Genomic DNA, 20,325 nt, shown 5'->3' with positions numbered 1-20,325 from the left:
GGAAGGTGGGGGGAGAGAAATAAATAAAAAATAAAATTTTAAAAAGAAATGGCTTCTCTAATCATCTCAAGTAACTGTTTTTTTTCACAGCTCTAGACACAGGTTATGTAGGTGACTTTCTCATTGGCTCTCTCAAGAAACCTGGCTATATATATCCAAATCCCAGCTCGTCCTTAAAGCAGGAAAGATTCCCCTCATGGCACAAAGTGCATCATGATTTCCATTTGTCATGCTCCATGAAGGCACGTGTATTCACATATACATGAGCACACTTACATACACCTACCCAGCACAGTAATCCTTGAAGACTAAAAAGGAATGGAGGCTTTCTGTTTGTTCTATTGAAACACCCAAAGCAGGAGCAGCAAAAGAACAAATAAATAAATGGGATCTCCTCAAAATTAAAGCCTTTGCACCTCAAAGTAGTTTGTCAAGAAAGTGAAAAGACAGCCTACCCAATGGGAGAAAATATTTGGTAACCATATATCTGATAGGAGACTAATATCCTGCATATATAAAGAAATCCTGTATCTCAAAAATAAAAAGACAAAAAACCCATTTAAAAAATGGGCAAGAGATTTGAACAGATGCTTCTCCAAAGAAGAAATATAAATGAGCTAAAAAGCACATGAAAAGATGCTCAACATCACTAGCTATTAGGGAAATGCAAATCAAAACTACAACGAGATACCATCTTACACCCATTAGACTGGCAGCTATTAAAAAAAAACAGAAGAGGGTAGGAGCCACAAGTCTGTAGTGATGTGGAGAAGGTGGCCACAGTGGCTGCTGATGGTAGGGAGATGGAAGAAGAGATATGGTGTGAGGGCATTTTCAGGATTTGGAGTTGTCCTGGGTGGTGTTGCAGAGATGGATGCTGGATGTTGTGTGTCCTGTTGTGGCCCACTGTGTGGACTGGGGGAGAGTGTGGACTACAATGTGGACCACTGTCCATGTGGTGCAGCAGTGCTCCAGAATGTATTCACCAGGTGCAGTGGATGTGCAGGAATAATGGAAGAGGTTGTTGATGTGGGAGGGGTGGGGTGGGTGGGGTGGGGGATATATGGGAACCCCGTATTTTTTAATGTAACCTTTAAAAGAAAATAAATTAATTAAAAAAAAAAGAAGACTACAAGTGTTGGAGAGGATGTGGAGGAATGGAAACACTCATTCACTGCTAGTAGGAATGCAGAACGATCCAGCCATTCTGGAGGACAGTTTGGTGGTTTCTCAAAAAAACTAGCTATAGGGACATGGATGTCGCTCAATTGATAGAGCTTCCATCTACCATATGGGAAGGTCCAGGGTTCTAAACACAGGGTCTCCTGATCTGTGTGGTGAGCGGGCCCACGTGCAGAGCTGCCATGCGCAAGAAGTGCCATGCCACGCAGGGGCGACCCCACGTGGGGGTTCCATAGGTGCAAGGAGTGTGCCCTGCAAAGAGAGCCGTCCCACGTGATAAAAGCACAGCCCGCCCAGGGGTGGCGCCGCACACCCGGAGAGCTGACGTAGCAAGATGACACAACAAAAGAGAAGATGATGCAACAAAAAAGAGACACAGTTTCCCTGTGCCACCAAGGATGCAAGCAGACACAGAAGAACACACAGTGAGTGGGCACAGAGAACAGACAATTGGGGGGGAAGGGCAGAGAAATAAATAAAATAAACCTTTTATAGAAAACACAAAGACTAGGTATAGATTTGCCATATGACTCATCAATTCCACTGCTGAGTACATACTCAGAAGAACTGAAAATAAGGACACAAACCGATATATGTACACCAATGTTCATAGCGGCATTATTCGCTATTGCCTAAAGTTGGAATCAATGCAAATGCCCATCAACAGATGAATGGATAAACAAAAGGTGGTACATAGATACAACGGAATACTACTCAGCTATAAGAAGGAATGCAGTACAAGCACATGGGATAACATGGATGAATCTTGAGGACCTTATGTTGAGTGAAGCAAGCCAGGCATTGAAGGACAAATACTACATGACCTCTCTGATATGAAATGAGTAAACCAAGCTGTCTCAGAGAGCTAGAGACTGAATGTTAGGCTTACAGGAAACTGGGCTGGGGGGGGAGGTTGCGGAGAGAAAGGTTGTGAGCTGACGCCTAGATTGGTGGAATCTATGACAAACTGGAGGTATGTAGTTATGCAGTGAAGGGATAAGACAGGGGCATAGGGATACTATTGAGTGGGGCTTTGCAGGCTTGAGGGGGGTTAGGGTTGGGAGGATGGGTCCATTGGCCCAAGAAATTGGGGGGAGGGTTGGGGGAACAGATGAACATGGGAGATTGTCAGGTATGTGGTTTAAACTATAATATTGAGAAAACTCTTTAGAAAATATAATAAGAAAGGGTTACCTGTTTAAGGTGTTTAATAGGGGGCATCTGGCATAGGGACAGGCTTCTAGGGTGTGTGTGAGTGCTCATCTTGTCATAGTGTGTTACATCATTGGGAGGAGACCCATACAATGTATGGGAAGGTGTACCCCCACTCTGGGGATGCCTGTTGTTATCAAACATAGGGAATTGTGTCTTCTCGAGAGAAATGGTGGCTCTCAATGGGGTAGGACAAGCCCTCATTTCTGTTGCAAGTATCTGTGAATCTGGTCCTTCAAGCAGTGAAGCTTGGTTGTCACTGTGGGCCCTGAGGGGAGGGGGAAAAAAGAAAAGAATAGATGGAAGAAGGGTAACTGGGGGGCAATGGAAGTGTCCCACAAGATCATGCAATGGTGGATATAGGACATGTTAAATTTCACCAAAAATGTATAAAAGTCTATAGGCTAAAATGTGAACCATAACGTAATTAAAAATTTAGAAAATTGTACAGTATAAAATATAAACAATAAAGTAAACCAAAATGGAACCATGTTTGATAGCTATGTTTCAAAATCTGTACATCAGCCACAGCAAATATAACATGAACATGTAAAAAAACCACTGCTGGGTAAAGGGGAAAAGGGTTTGATGTCGGATATATGGGAGGTCCCTATATTGTATATGTGAATTACTGTGATCTAAAACTTTTTTGAAGGCAAAACTAAAAATTAGAAAAAAATGAAAAAAAATGAAAGGATGTTGACACTGAGGAAGAAATGAAATAAAGTGCCTTGCCACTGTACATACAGGGCAACATCTATTACAGTGATGAAAGGCAAAATGTTTTTAAAAAAGCTTTATAATATTTTTCATTTTTTAATACACCAATTTATTTTTACTTTATTTCAGTATTTTGAAATTAGTATATATTCTATTTCTAAACTTCAAACCCATCACTATATTTCAATTTCCTATTAATTGAATTTGACAATAAATTAGGCTTCATTGTTGAAGAAATTTTGAACCACACAGAGGTTCAACTATGGCAGGGAGGAACACTGATGTGGGGTGTTACTGATGGGGGTACATGGTTGGGAGGGAGCTCTCCAGGGCATGTATACAGGGCACATAAAAATATTTGGATATTTTCATAGTGGTTACAGTTAAAAATGACAACTGAGGGAATACTGAGCTCCTAGCCAAGGGAGCTCTATCACATTCCCCAATGGAGCAGCAACAATCCCCCAAGTGCAATGGCAAAGACCAATAAAGAAGGATGGTCCAACAAGAGCCCTTGATACTGATGACTATGCTTATGAGCCTGTGTGCGTGAAATATGCACTAGGCCTAGAGCTGCAGGGTGCCTAAGAGTTACCTCCTGAGAGCCTCCATGTTGCTCCAATGTGGCCACTCTCTAAGCCAAACTCTGCATGAAAATGCATTACCTTCTCCCCCGTGTGGGACATGACTTTCAGGGATGAGCCTCCCTGGCACTGAGGGATTACTACCAATCACTAGTGGTGATGTACCTAGAAAGAGACCTTGAAAAAAAGGGTTAACTCAGACCAGCAGAATATCTCAGCCTACATGTAATATCAGGTGGTAAAAACTGTTCTTTTCACCTTGAATAAAAGGGTGGAATGGAAAAGTCAAATGAGTTTATGTGGCTAAGAGTCTTCAAAAAAGATTTGGGAGGTCATCAGAGCAGTTACACTTATGCACACCTCAGCAGGACCCCAGAAAAAGCCAAAGTAGATAGAACCTTAGGTACTGGTTCTCCTGAAAGTTATGGAGACCCACAGAGTATATGGTCATGGAAGATGGATTTGGAGTTCTGTGTCATGTCAGAGGGCCCTACTTTGGAATTTGTGCTACTGAGAGTGATGGAGCTGGACTCAGATGTGACCTTTCTACACATGCCTCTTCTAGCACTTTTACTGAACCTGTAGTTGGCACAAAGGATGGTGTACACTCAGGGAACTTGAATCTTTGGACTGTCCATGGGTCAGCTGGGCCCTGAGCCTCAGCAGCATTGCATCTCCTACTCTCTGGTTTATTGGTCTTACCCAGATCAGCTAACAGAGAGGTGAAGATGGTCAACCACCACATCAGGGAATCAAGAGTGTCTACAACTGCAAGCAGAAGAATTGCAACCATCATCCATGTGGAATCTAAGCCCCCCTCTTGATCTAGAGGTGGAGTGGACATCACCAACCCAGGGTCCACAGAATGGAGGAATAAAATATGGATTAGAGTAGATTTACTCATATTCTACTATAGAACTATTGTGAGTAGTAATGGAAGAAATTGTAGCATTGATGTGGAGAAAGTGGCCACGGTAGTTGCTGAGGGTAGGGAGAGGGAAGAAGAGACGTGATGTGGGGGCATTTTTGGGACTTTGAGTTGTCCTAAATAATATTGCAGGGTCACTTGCTGGACTTTATATGTCCTGCAACATATGTCCTGGGGGACAATGTGAACTACAGTTTAAACTATTATCCATGTGGTGCAGCAGTGTTCCCAAATGTGTTCACCGAGTGCGATGAGTGTGCCATAATGATGAGGGAGTTTGTTGGTGGGGGGTGGGGGGGTATAAGGGAACCTCTTATGTTTTTTAATGTAACATTTTTTGAGATGTAAATACCTTCAAAAAATACAATTTACAAAATTGATGGGGGTGGGCGGATGGGGAGTGGGTTATATGGAACCTCTTATGTTTTTTAATGTAACATTCCTTGTGATCTATTAACTTTAATTTAAAAAATTAGAAAAAAAAAGAAAAATATATATAAACCATAAAGTAAACCAAAATGGAAAAAAAAAACCATGTAGTTGCCATGGAGTGTCTGTATTTTTTCTTGATTTCTAAATGATACAAGAATATTATCTAAACCTCAACAAGATTCCAACTATTTTAATGTGGGGATTGAATCATCTGGAGCCTATGGCACTAACTCTTTAAACCACATAGTTTTGGCGGGGGAAAGAAGGGAAGAGAGGTCACCCCTCTCAAACTTGAGCCTTCTCAAATGAAGTAAGACAACTTCACCTTTAAAAATAATCTTCAACATGCCCTTTTATAACACACTGTCCACATAGCTACATTCCCAGCTCTTCCAAAAACCAGTGGCCAGAATCTTTACAAGCTTTTAGGGTCATACTCTGCCTTCTTTTTTTAACTGCTTGTCTTAAAATACTTATTTTGTTTTTGCTTCAGTCTGTCACTTTATGTATCAATTACATATGGTCTTTCAACAGCAGAACACACCATCTGCTCCACAAACTGAAGCCCACAGCTTTATGCCAGAGTTTATTCCTTCTCCAAACATTTATTTGCTGTTCTATAGATACAGCTATGTCCCAGAATGAGACGCAAGTAAGATACTGGATGTAAAGGTCTATTCTATTTGAGGTTTGTTATTAGAGAATGATCAACCCCTGGAACACAGCCAGGTGAAACAGGTTGCCATCCCCTTTCTTTTCAGAAGGTTCTGAAACCATCTAACAAAGACCCTCCCCTTTCCCCACTCCCTTACCAAGAATGTTACACAAACCACTAAGCATCTTTTTCTTTCCCCTCTTTTCGGTGCAAAGCATGATTAAATTCCCAGCTTAAACGTGTAAATTATTATTTGAAACTTCTAAAAGAAAACCTGTAGGAAAAACCCAAATCCAGGGTTTATCTTGATAACACTAGTGATAGTAATACAAAGCCAACAAGACTTTCCCAGAGGCCTCAATATTGGATTTTCATTGCACTATTCTTCAGTTCCTGCCTTTCATATATATTCTCCTCTTTCTCCTTCACCTGCTTTTCCGTCATTTCTAATTTCTAGACCATTAGTGTACAGCAAGGTTCAATCCCTGGCCCTCACTCATCTCACTACTGCATGGCTTTACTTTATGTTTATGTTAAAGACAACCAAATCTTGTTCTCTATCCCTGACCTTTCAGCTAACAAAAAGGCGTGAATTTCAATTCCCTCTAGGACACTCACTCTTTCTGTTCTGAGAGCCCCATGCTTTCTTCCCACCAGATATTTGGACAAACTATTTTCTCTTGCACAGAACACTCCGTCTCCTGCCAACCACTCCATGAGCCTTCAAAACCTGCCCCCAAGTCTCTTGATGTCCCTCCTACAAACTCTTACAACCCCCTGTACTTCCGTTGCCACAGCACTCATCACATTATTTGTAACTGTGCTCTTAATTGTCTGTCTCCCCACATTAAACTAAGCTTAGCCAGGGGTAGGACTATGTCTTTCTTTATTATTGTAACCCCAACACCTATGCTGGTGCCTGTCACCTAATAATGTTCAGCAAATCAAAGACAAATATAAAGTCAATTCATCCCACCAAAACTGATGCCCTTTATCTAATTTCCATACTTCTATCCTTCAATACACCATTCTTCAAGACATCCCAGTCAAAAATCATGTTTAATTAGCTCTCTCCATTTTCTATAACCATTGTAGTCATTCACCAAGTCCTGTCAAATTAATTATTCACAGACTCTGCCCAACTCCCCTTCTACTCCAGCAAATCATTTCACAATTCCCTGATTTTGAGTTCCATGACTTCCTTTCCCTGATCTGCTCTGTGCTTAAAGCATCCTGTGCAAATCTCTGACATGGCATGTAACAGACTGAATTGGAATTTTTAATTGACTTGTCTAGCTTCCCTATTAAACTCAAAGCTCCTTTGGGGCAGGGACTGGGCCTTATTACCTATGTCCCCAGTTCCTGCCACAAGATCTTGAACACTTTTAAGTGTTCACTAAACAAAATAAATGTTTATTAATTTTTTGTTAATGAATGAACCAATCCCAGGCCTATACTCCTGGTGCTACAGTTTAAGTTATGGTCTATTCTATCCTGAGGGGAGATAAAGAACAGGACATTATCTCATTATATCAAACTTCCATAAACTTGACAGCCATTATCACATTATCACCTTTAAACTACACATCTTTGCATTCAATAATTCTTGTTTCCTTAATCTTACCTCATCTATATTATATTTCTGTCATGTTTCTTTGTCCAACAATAACAGACAGGATTTTCACCAACCCAAGAACAATCTTTGAGTCAATATTTTGTAACTTGTTCTCAAACTAATGATTTTAGCTCCTTTCAGATGTTAATGAGGAAACATCTCCAGGCAAAAGAAATTTTTAAAAACACACACAAAAAAATGGAAATATAAGAACACAGATAACAGGGTGTCCATTTGCTTAAACTTGCTCTCAAACCTAAGAAACAATTGGAAACATCTTTCAACTCAGGGCTCTGTTAATTCTATATGATCACAGACCCAGAGAAATTAATATAAATCTTAGAGGAAAAGAACAGGGGTTCAAGTGCATCCGAGACCATAGTTTGAGTACAGATAGAATAAAATGCATTTTAGTCCCACACACATACACAAACATGTACAAATTTATACATATTATAAATAAGGAGCCAGTCTTGAACAGTTAAGAGACCAAAGAAAACAGAGAGAAGTCAGATCACTTTGCAAGAATAATTTTTTTTAATTTTTTTATTTAATTCATTTTTTTAAAAAATATTACATTCAAAAACATGAGGTCCCATTCAACCCCACCGCCCCCACCCCCCACTCTCCCCACAGCAACACTCTCTCCCGTCATCATGACACATCCACTGCACCTGTAAGTACATCTCTGGGCATCGCTGTACCCCATAGTCAATGGTCCACATCATAGCCCACACTCTACCACGTTCCATCCAGTGGGCCCTGGGGGAATCTACAATGTCCCGTAGTTGTCCGTGAAGCACCACCCAGGACAACTCCAAGTCCCGAAAACGCCTCCCCATCTCATCTCTTCCTCCCATTCCCTGCACCCAGCAGCCACCATGGCCACTCTTCCCACACCAATGCCACATTTTCTCTGTGGACATTGGATTGGTTGTGTCCATTGCACATCTATGTCAAGTGGGGGCTTAGATTCCACATGGATAGTGGATGCAATCTTCCTGCTTTCAGTTGTAGGCACTCTATAGGCTCCATGGTGTGGTGGTTGACATTCTTCAACTCCATGTTAGCTGAGCGGGGTAAGTCCAATAAATCAGAGTGTAGGAGCTGAAGTCTGTTGAGGCTCAGGGCCTGGTCATCATATTGTCAGTTCAGAGATTCAAATCCCCTAAATATATCTTAAAGCCCAACACCAACTACAATTCCAGTAAAGTAGCATGAAAGTCTTGTGAAAAGAGATCCCATCTGAGTCCAGTTCCATCATGCAGAAACACCAGCTCCAAAGAAGGGCCATCTGACATGGCAGTGAACCCCATCTGCCATGACCATAGAACCCGTGGGTCTCTTTATCTCTCAAAAGAACCAATACCTGGGGTTGTATCTACTTTATCTGTCTCTGAGACTCTGCTCAGGTGTGCATAATGGCAATCCTTTTGACAACCTCCAGACTCTTTTTTAGAGACTTGTACCCATATAAACTCATTTCTCCTTTCCATTTCCCCCTTACATTAGGTCAAACAGCATTTTAAAGTCATGTTATTATATTATGATTGAGTTGAAGACCAGTTTAGCTTAGAAAACTGTATGACAGCTATTGCCCCCAACTTGATACACATGTCCACCACTATCACCACCACCACATGAGAAAGCTCAAATCTTGACACAAATGCTTTACTCTTATTATCTTTAGGTACAGTGATTCATGCTTATGTGGGAAAAGGAATTAAAAACAACTTTTTCTGTTCCCTTACCTATGGTGTGATCTTTGGCAACCCACCTTGGCCTCTACTGAACACTTTTCTTCTCACCAGGATATGTGATCTAGATCATTTATGAGGGAGACTGTTAGTCTCAAGACATGTTCTCTTGAGGTTCAAACTTTCCTTCAGGTGGCTACAGAAAGCTTCCCTTACATTCATGGTCCCCTCACACCCAACTTATCTACAAATACACCCACAAAACATTAACACAGACACTGTCTCATACTCATATACAGTAACACACATTTATAGATAAACTTAGATACACAAAAAAGTCATTCTTAACCACTCATGCATGCAGAAAGACACATACTCGTATATATAGATACATGCATATACGTATATATATATATATATATCCCTCCCAACCCAGTCTCTTAACCTTTACATCTCTCATATTCATACTTGTAGTGGCTCAGAAAGAGCCAAATGCCCACTGGTAAATAAGTTGAGAGGGTAAGAGTCTTGACAGACAGAAGTAGGTGTCAAGTGGGTTAATAGACAAATGACTGGGAGAAGGTGGCAGCTGAGTGACTATGGGTGTGTGGATGACAGAAAGTGACTGAGTAGAAAAAAGGACAAATAATCAACTATGGTAAGATTCTAGAATAACATATTTTCCAACCTTTTAACTCTCATATCTTTCCTTTGAACATTCTCCAAGTCTCCTACCTCTTTTCTTTGTCTGGCAATCTTTAGCTCTCTCTATCATCTCTTTCTGTGTGTGTGTGTGTGTGTGTGTGTGTGTGTGTGTGTGTGTGTATTACTTTCCCATGACAAAAAGCTTATTATAGTGCCAGGTAATATTTAATAACAAGAAGATCCATGATATGTAAATGTATCTGAATTTAAGAATTATTTGTGGTAGCGAATTTACGGAAATGTAATGAGAAAAAGAAACTGTGCTTGTTTATTCCTTTCAGGAAATTCCTCAATTCCCCCTAGTTTTCATTGGCTATAATTCTGGCAGGCTGTGGGCATAGAAATGAGAAGACATCAGTCTCAAAGAGAATTGGAAATAATAACATCTGATTTATACGGATGTCACCATATAGTTAGGCAGTTGGAAAATCAGGAATCAAAATGAATGGGCACTTAAAATTAAGGACATGCCATACTTTTGCTAACACTCTGGATTTTTATATTGTCAGTAGTTCACAGATTTTTTCAGACTTCCAGAGTATTCATACTGGCAAGACAAATTTACATCTTACGAGAACCAAAGCAAGTTACAGAGGCTGGTATAATTCCTACAAATTCATTATGAACACTTAAAACATTTGGATTCCTTGAGCATATACTATGTGTGCTAGACACTGAGTGATATACTGAAAAAATAAAAGACATTTGTGCCTGGCCTCAAGGAATGTATGGTATAGTTGGGGTGGGTTGGAGTGGCCTTGTGGGGTCTGAATTGAGCACTAAAGAATAGGCAGGATTCCTAAGCAGGCCAAGAGAATAGCACGAGTGAAAATTAAGAGCCAGAAAAGAGAATGGTATGTTTAGCAGGCTGGAGACTAGTCTGGGTATGTTTAAGAACAGCAGGGGGAAAAAGATGGATAGGCAGCGGGGGAAAAAAGTTATAAGGGATTTTTAATATTTAGGTCAGGTCTGTAGTAATAGCCACTGAAATTTGAATCTTTTCTATAAGTCCAAAATTTAGTAATACAATAATATCAATCTTTCCTAAGAGGAAGGACTCAGGTGATAATGAAAATTTTTTAATGGGAAATAGTTCTTTGGAAATGAGGTACATATCATGAACCAAGATATATACTGGGACTAGTAAGTGAAAAGAGAGAGGTAATGGGGAGGATAATTACTCAGACAGGTCTTATGTAATAGCTATCATGAACACACATATACTTTGAAATTTAAGAAATACTTGAACTACTTGGTAGCCTACTGAAGGGCAAGTGTCCTGTTTCTCAATCCTACAGGTAGACTTAACAACAAAATAAGAATCATGAAACTATATTAAGTTCCTCAAACCCTCTAATCCACTTAGAATACATGTTAAGAAGACAAGCTGGCTTCTGGTTATTAAGACCTTTCATCCATAATGTAACGGTTTGTTTATTCTTTATCGATCAAATAAATATTAGAAACCACTAATCCTATTCAGGGAGGTAGTACAGAGAATAATTACAAATCCCACAATGAAGCTGTGGAACCAAAAAGTAAAAATAAACACAATATCAGTTACTATTCAGAAAGGCAAATCACTAAATATATATTGTCATTCTTTCCTTTCTCCTATAGAACTCCTGTGCTTCTCTCAAGGCCAGGGAAGTATGCTCAGGCAGTTTCCCCCACAGCTTCTGACAGTTGGCTTTCTCCTTGGGGAAGAACCAAGCAGTTTAAAGGGATAATCCTAAATGTTTTCCTAGTTTAAAATTAACCCAAAGAAGTGAGTATATGTGATACTAAAAGTCAGATTTCCTCCCTGCTTAATGTGGAGAACTAATATCCTTTTACATTTGGCACCAAACCAAAGTGAGCTCCCCCACACACAAAAGTAGTACCTCCCTCTCCCTCCCCAAAGTTCAAGATGTTCCAGACAACATAACAAACCACATGGTTAGGAATGATTCATATGTTTCCACTCTCTGTTCAAATATGAGCAAAAAAAATTCCACTTAATTTATAATCAAAATTATCTGCACATTTCCTAAAAATTAAAGGGGAACTATTCAAAATCTGGCCTTCTTTTCTCCAAAAATCACCCTTTAGTAAAATGCTGCTGAATTCCATCCATCCCCAGAAATGAGGGCTATATCTGCACGATGCCAAATATTTAATCAATCATCCAATGTTTTCATGTTTTTGGATGTTTTCAAATATCTGGTGTTCTGCGGATACAGGCAAATTCTATCCAGTATTTCTGTTATCTCAACAGTACATATGGATACAGATATTTGTTTGGAATATTTCTCAAGGCCAATGCCTTATTATAGTCCCAACACCTGCAAATATTTGGCAGAGATTTTTCCATCCTCTCCATAGCCCCAACTCTTCCCACAACCCTTCCCCCACCTTTTGCTTTTGTCATTATGAAGCTCTAAGTTTATATATGTCCTTTCCTTAATGATATTAATTGTTTATCTATGACCCAGGAAATGTGAAGTTGCTGGAGCATAAGGTTAAGTTTCAGATCACATTTCATGGGGAAAGCTTAGATCCAAAACAACGTGGCAGCAGGCTAAGGTAAAAAAGGTTATTTAACTCAGGGTCTACATGCTGAGTCCCAGTTTCAGTTCTCCTACTAAACAGTTCTGTGACAATCTATCAAAGTCTAAGTTTATGCAACTTTGAAGTAAAGGGATTGAACTACACCAAGTCCAAGGCCTAGTATTTTATGATTCTAAGAAGTGAAGTCAATGAGATTATTCCTTTCTGCAGTCTTGATATGAATGAGAGTATCACCTTGAGTGAAATGAACAGATTACACTGAATTTTATACAATTATATAAATATTAGATACAAGTAAATCCACAAATAAAGAGGATGACTACTCTCAATATTGCTTGCATAGAATTACAAAAGGGAAACTGCATTCTACTCTGAATATTACTACCCTTACCAATACCAAAAATTTTTACCTAAATTACAAGAAGTTTGCCAGAGCATGACAGGAGGAAAATCTCCACTCCCTTCTTGCTCTCTTTCCACCCTATCTAGGTCTTCCTTCTAGCTTGGCCTTTGTACCCAGGTCCAATTTTTGAATCCTATTCACTATTTTTCTGGAATCTTTGTTAAATAGATCCGTTCTTAAGCAAATTTATACCACAAGGCAGGAAGGTAATGGCAATAAATTTGCTTCATCCTACATTTGTTGTATCTATGTGAGGTAGAAAAGCTTTAAAAAAATAAGCACTGGGATTTGAATATAAATATCATACAGCACAGAAACTTCAAAAATGCTCTGTCCTGGGAAGCGGACTTGGCCCAGTGGTTAGGGCGTCCATCTACCACATGGGAGGTCCGTGGTTCAAACCCCGGGCCTTCTTGACCCGTGTGGAGCTGACCCAAGCGCAGTGCTGATGCACGCAAGGAGTGCCCTGCAACGCAGCGGTGTCCCTGTGTAGGGAAGCCCCACACGCAAGGAGTGCACCCTGTACGGAGAGCCGCCCAGCGTGAAAGAAAGTGCAGCCTGCCCAGGAATGGCACCACACACATGGAGAGCTGACACAACAAGATGATGCAACAAAAAGAAACACAGATTCCTGTGCCACTGACAACAACAGAAGCAGACAAAGAAAAAAACACAGCAAATAGACACAGAGAACAGACAACTGGGGTGGGGAGGAGGGGAAGGGGAGAGAAATAAATAAAATAAATAATCTTTTAAAAAAATGCTCTGTTCACTACACATAAAGACTAGGAACTTCCCAAGCAAGGACTGCAAACAAGTGTTTCAGTCTGTAACCCACAAAAATGAACACTGGCACAATGAGTTTGATAAGGGATTAAATATTTATTGCCTTCAGGTTAAATTTTAAATTCAGTTATTTGATTATTCTTCTTGACTTTGTGTATACCGAATTAGCCCCATGTTAAGAGCTTATGGCAATTTACAGCAGGCAATGCCAAACTTTTGTTTCTGTTACTTACTGAGCATGTACAAAAACATAAACTAATGTCCTCCACAAAATAATCTCACCTATATACCACTCAGACACCTCCAACCACACCTACACAAAACACACCCAATCTTTCCATTGCTATATACACATACACAAAGCAGCATGCATGCTAACTGTAGTATGCATGCTGCATAGGTATTCACATACTTAAAATAAGAGATGGAAAGACCAGAGCAAAGATACGTAGTGCTCAATGCCACTCACAGAAAACAGAGGGTCCAGTTTCTCTGATTAGACTATTGGTGTGGTAGGCCATGGGTTAAGCAACGCCCCACCCCAAAATTGACCAGAGGCATATGAATGCAAATAGGTTTAAACAACAGATTAATTAGGTTCCAGAAAGAGTTTGCAGATTAGAAGATTATTCCTCATGAGAACAGCTGGCAGTTAACTAACCTGTCATATAGGAAAAATTACCCATTTTATTAGGAAACCCAAGAACTGTATAACTGTCTATAAAAAGACAAAGTTGTACAAGGGATATTTCCAAGGTCCCTTACCTTGAGTTTCTCAAATCGATCATTCAGGGACGCGACCTGATGGTCTCGGTGACGGCCCACCAGTTTGCATAAGGCACAGATCAATTGGTCATCAGATACACAATACATGTTTACTTTCTCATTCTCATGGTCCAGGCAGGTGATCCCTCGAAGATGTGTGTCTGGCACTGGTTCTACCAGGCGGTGGCTGGTGAAAGGTTTCTTGTTGGGGTGTGTGGCCCGCAAGCAACGGTCACAGTAGGAGACCTCACAGGTGATGCATGTTTTCACTGCATCTCTTGGTGGGTCCTGCTCACAGAATTGGCAAGCAATTCGCTCACTAGACATGGTGGTGTTGAGCCTGTAAGTCCTTTCCCGGCGGCTCTCACTCGGGGAGTTAGGCCCACTTACTGAAGCTTTCTGGAAGCGGTCAATAATGTTCTGCAGGGTCACATTCCTTTTGAGACCATCCAGGCCCCGGTGGTTCAGTGAGATAACATACCTGCATGTAGGACACTGGAAAGCAGTAATGGGTTCAATGGATTCACCAGAGCTACAGCTTGAGACCAAGATGCGATGGGCACAGCTGAAGCAGAGGCTATGAGCACAAGGGAGCAGAAGGGGGTCTTCAAACAACTCTAGACAGATTGGGCAGGTCAATTCAGACTCCAGTGTTTCCATCTTTAGTGAAAAAAATCCTGCTGAGGCATTAAGAACCACAGAGGCTGGGCTGTCACCTGCAAGGAATACAAAGCAAGAATTATTAAGCATTTCCAAAGAAGAAGTGGATGTGGCATAATTATACATTAACCAAGGCAGGCCTTACATACTGGACTTTCCAGGGATGCTTGAGCAATAGGAAAGCAATTTGGGAACTAATCAGAAAGCCTTTTTCCCCCTCCATTTTTGACACATGCCTGAGTTTATTTTCCCACACTAATATATAGACTCTAGTGGCCACCTATGAATCATGGTTTCCTGATTAACATTCCTATTCCAGCTCACAACATTAGTATTCTCACATATTCTCACTGACATTGCTTGTCCTGGACTTCGATGAGCCTGAGGCCCTGCAAAACTCTGCCTCCATTCTCCAATATTGTTTTCTATTTCACTTCAAGGTAAGATATAGGAGCTGCTCCTATATCATCTAGTGGAAGGAAAACAGAGCCATATTTCAAAATAACGCTCTAGTTCTTGAAATGAGTTCCATTCTGTGAGCCTGAGTTTAAAAGAGAGGGATTTAGAAAAATGTAGTTCTTAGTGCAGGATAATAAGTTCTTCTTCAGAGTGTAAACTTGAATTACTTTCTATTACCACACATGGAAATTTCTCTTACATCCCATTTCTAGTAAACTGAGTTACTAGGGACAGAGGATATTTCTCACTTGCTCTTTCTTCCATTGCCTTCAGAAAACCCTTCCTATCATCAAGCTGAATGGGAAATTATTTCAGCTTTTCACCTTAGCAATCATTGCTGATAAATGATAAAGACATACTACCTTGTGGCTTCAGTTTGATTTTATTATTAAACACTCACTGAACTAGCATAAAACTGCTTATGAAGCTCATTTCCCCATGTGTCTTTTCTTACTTCCAAAAACATAACAGATGATCTAGATATAAATTAGCAAAGTGAGCAGTCAAAAATTTCTGACAACCAGAAATTTTCAGATCTGGTAACCTTCATTTTAGCATGCCTCAGAGAAGAAGTCATCCAATTAACTAACCTCTTGGTCAATCCATCTGTTTATACCACAAGCATTTTTCTGAGCTGAACAGAGACATATTGCTAAGGGTCTTCAATTAATAAGTCAACTCAAATAAATATTCCAAGTTAAGACTTAACTGAGGAAAAATACAAAATATATCTTACTGACTGAAAATGTTAATCCTATTTATAGGAAAGAAAAAAGTATCTTGTGCTTTTTAACAACTTTTGTTCATCATCTCACGGTCATTGGAGACCCTCAGTAGGGCCTGAAAATTTGAGTCTGCAGTTGTTATTTGTTCAGATATCATCATTTATTAGAGATATGCACATGGATCTCTTACAGGATACTTAAATACTGAATATAACTATACCTTGTGCATAAGTACAAAAGACATATCCCTAAAAGCTGTTTCTAAATCAAAACTTTTAAGTGCATTAAACTGACTGGCTGTTTAAAGGAAATCTATAGGAAATTGGGCTGCAAAAATGAAAAATCATTTTGTAAAAGACACTTCCAGTTGATTTAGTAGGTTCAGATGTATGTATAAGCACTTTTTAAAAAGTGAAACATGTGGTATTCTTATTTTACAATTTACAAATGCATGAAAATTGTTTACTAATATTTTTTAGCTTATACATCTATCAGGATTCATCTATAGAGATTAAAAAATAAAGTAATTAAAATGCACATATTTCAAAACATCTTAGAATTGGGAAGAGACTTTAGAGTCATATATTCCCACCTTCAATTCAAGGCAGGAATATTGCCTTAAACAGGTCCACCAGATATCCTTCAGATGCTCAAATTCAACATGTCCATAAATGAACTTCTTAATTTCCCCTCCAAATCTGCTCCTCTTCCTACTTTCCCTATCTGGTGAATATTACCATCCACGCCTAGAAACTTAGTTCTCTCATTTACCTGTTTATCAATTCAACCACTGGTGGCTTCCAAAACATTGTCTTATTTCATTTATATACAGTATCACTGGCTATGGCAGTTTGAGTCTTTTATGGATCCCAGAAAATCCTGTTCTTAAAGGTAATTCACTCCTGTATGTGTCAACCTAATGTAGATGGGTCCTTTTGATTAGACTCAGTTAAGAGAGCTTCCTTTTGATTAGAGCACTTCAGTAGGGCATGATCCAGGGTGGGTCTTAATCTTCTTGCTGGAGCCCTTCATAAATGGAGGAATAAAAAGCTGCAGACATAGAAAAAAGCTGCAGAGACAGAGATGACTCCAGAAGCTGAAAGCACGAGGCCCAGGAGTGAAGGCAAAGACCAAGACTGGCAGATGCTGCCATTGTGTCCTGCCATATGAGAGGAATCCAGGACCAGCAGGAGCCAGTCCTCAGGAAGAAAGGCATTGCCTGATGAATCTTTGATCTGGACATTTACCCAGGCTCTGAACTGTAAGCTTGGTAATCACCATTGTAAAAGTCAACCCATTTTGTGTAAATTGCTCCCAGCAGCCTTTACCTTACTAAAACATTGGCTAACTCTCCCTGCTCCATGAGGGCAGTGAATATTTCATATTTCTATACATAGCACAGTGCTTTGCAAAAACTAAGCATTAAGTAATTGTTAAATTAAGGATCCCTTAAACTAGAAGAGAGAAGAAGAGTGTTAGCATTTATGAGCACCTGCTTTATACTGGGTTCTATGATAAGCACCTTACACACATTATTTAATTCTTACAAGAAGCCCGTGAGAGGGTACTAATACTATAATCATTTTATAGTTAGGAAACAGGGGACTAGAGTGGACTTCCTGGTATTATACTATAGATTTATTGTGATTCTAGCAATGGAAGAAATTATATCATTGATGTGGAGACAGTGGCCACTGGAAGTGCTGAAAGTAGGGAGGGGGAAAAAGAGGTGTAATATGGGGCATTTTCGGGATTTGGAATTGTGCTGAATGACATCACAACTACAGATTCAGGTCATTATATCCTGCCATAACCTACAGAATGGAGTGGTAGAGAGTGTAAACTACAATGTAAACTATAATCCACGCTTAGTGGCAATGCTCCAAATGTGCTCATCAATTGCAATGAACATACCACACTAATGGAAGAAGTTGTTAATGTGAAAAAGGGTGGGAAGGGTGGGGAGTGGGGCATATGGGAATCCCTTATATTTTCTGTATAACATTTAGTGGAATCTAAGTACCTTTTAAAAAAAATAAAATATGTATATTTTAAAAAGAGTCCTTGACAGAAGGTCCAGAACCAGTCATCTAAAATAATCTACTTTAATTGATTTCAACTCTATAAAGACTAATATAAGGTGGTTACAGTCGGTTGATTATTGTAAGTAACTTTTCTGTACTATTTATATTCTTTTCTATTTTATTATCATAGAGTAACTGCTTTAACCAACTTGGGGGAATTGATTATTTTTTCAACTTCTTCAAACATCTGTTTCTCTCATTTCTCATTTATGAGGCCACACATAAGGCCAATTGACTAAGAGGGTGCCACAAACATTAAATGGAGAAAATATTGTCTCTTCAGCAAAAGGTACTGGGGAAACTGGCTATCCACATGTAAAACAGTGAGGATGAACCACTACTTTGCACTATATACAATGATTAACTGAAAATGGATCAAAGATCCATTTCTATAAAATCTTAGGAAAAAACACAGGGGAAAATCTTCATGACCTTGGATTAGACAATAGTTTCTTAAATATGACACCTAAAGCACAAGCAACAAAAGGAAAAAAAGGATAAATTGGAATTATCAAAAGTAAAGGTTTTGTGCTTCAAAGACACTGTAAAGAAAATGAAGACAACCCACAGAATGAGAGAAAGTATTTGCAAATCATATCTCTAATAAAGAACTTGTATCTGGGGATATAAAGATCTCTTACAACTCAACAATAAAAGACAAATGATCCAATTAAAAATTGGCCAAGGATTGAACAGACGTTCCTCAAAGAAGATACAGAAATGGCTAATAAACCCATGAAAAGATGTTCAACATCATTAATTATTAGAGAAATGTAAATGAAAACCACACAAGCGACTACTTCACACCCACAAGGATTATTGTAATCAAAACAGAAGAAAAGTACAAGTATTGGCAAAGATGTGGAGAAATTCGAACCTGTCTATATTGCTGATGGGAATGTAAAATGACACAGCTGCTTTGGAAAGAAGAGGTTAAACATAGAGTTATTCCATGACCCAGCAATTCTACTCCTAGGTATACATCCAGGAGAGTAAAAACAGGTGTTCAAACAAGAACTTGTACATAAATGTTCATAGAACCATTATTCATGCTAGCCAAAAAAGTAGAAACAGCCCAAATGCCCATCTACTGATGAATAGATAAACAATGGAACATTATTTTGACATAAAAGGAATGAAGTACTGATGTGGGGCTACCACATTGATAATCCTTGAAAGCATTATGCTAAGTGAAAGAAGTCAGACACAAAAGGGAACATATTGTAACAGTCCATTTATATAGAATGTCTGGAATAGACAAATCCATAGAGACAGAAAGTAGATTAGTGGTTGTCAAGGACTGGGGGGAAGGGGAGAATGGGGTGTTACTGCTGTTGGGTATGGGGTTTCTTTTTGTGGTGATGTAAATGCTGCATAATTAGATAGTGGTTAATGGTTGTACAACTTTGTGAATATACTAACAACCATTGAATTGCATACTTAAAAATGGTAAATATTATGGTATGTGAACTTAATAAAAACAATCAAACTGAGGTCTTCTGACTCCAGAGGGTGAAGAATTAACCAGGTGCTGTGAATGTGCCATGATGATGGAAGAGGTTATTGATGTGGGAGCAGTGGGGTAAGGGGTGTGGGGGGTATCTGGGGACCTCATATTTTTTGAATGTAACATTTAAAAGAAAATAAAGAAAAAATTAAAAAAATAAGAGCCAAAGCAAAAAGAATTTCGTACAGTAAAAAAAAAAAAGTTAACCACAATACTACACTGCCACCTGTGTAATTATGTATTATTTCTAAACTCCATTGGATTACTTACTCTTTTCAATTGCTTTTCCAGATCAGTAATTCCCTTTTTAGGTTTTGCAGTACCTTGGGATATCTCTAATGATCAAAGTGTGTTAGGAAATTCTCAGCTCCCAATTTTATTCACTTAAAATATATAAGACAAATATCACAAAATATTTTAGTAGGAGAGAATGGTAGGACAAAATTAAAACAATGGCAAAGTATTGCAACTTCAAAAAGTTTACAAATGACCAAACTACGCAGAATTAAGAAAGTGTGTTAAGGATAAAGACGGGATGTGAATCCGATAGAGTGTGACCCAGTGACAGGTAATCATGGAGCTTTTGCCAGAAAACACAATGAATTGTTATAAATATATTTTGATGAAATGCCTGGGAGGACAAGGCCAATTGCCAT

At 39.2% G+C, this 20,325-nt stretch overlaps 1 protein-coding gene across 6 annotated transcripts in view; it reads right to left on the bottom strand.

Moving 5' to 3' along the window:
- Positions 1–20,325, bottom strand: part of MID2 (midline 2) — a 127,565-nt gene that overhangs the window by 99,815 nt on the left and 7,425 nt on the right. For all 6 annotated transcript variants that reach the window (XM_004466332.5, XM_004466331.5, XM_058291484.2 and 3 more), the window contains exon 2: positions 14,235–14,950. In XM_004466332.5, the coding sequence (XP_004466389.1) occupies positions 14,235–14,894 (660 nt within the window). In that variant the 5' untranslated portion in view covers positions 14,895–14,950. The remainder of the gene's footprint in view (positions 1–14,234; positions 14,951–20,325) is intronic.

Source organism: Dasypus novemcinctus, chromosome X (genome assembly GCF_030445035.2).
Source record: "Dasypus novemcinctus isolate mDasNov1 chromosome X, mDasNov1.1.hap2, whole genome shotgun sequence".
In the NCBI taxonomy this organism is placed as follows: domain Eukaryota; kingdom Metazoa; phylum Chordata; class Mammalia; order Cingulata; family Dasypodidae; genus Dasypus; species Dasypus novemcinctus.
This window is presented reverse-complemented; position numbering and strand designations above follow the sequence as displayed.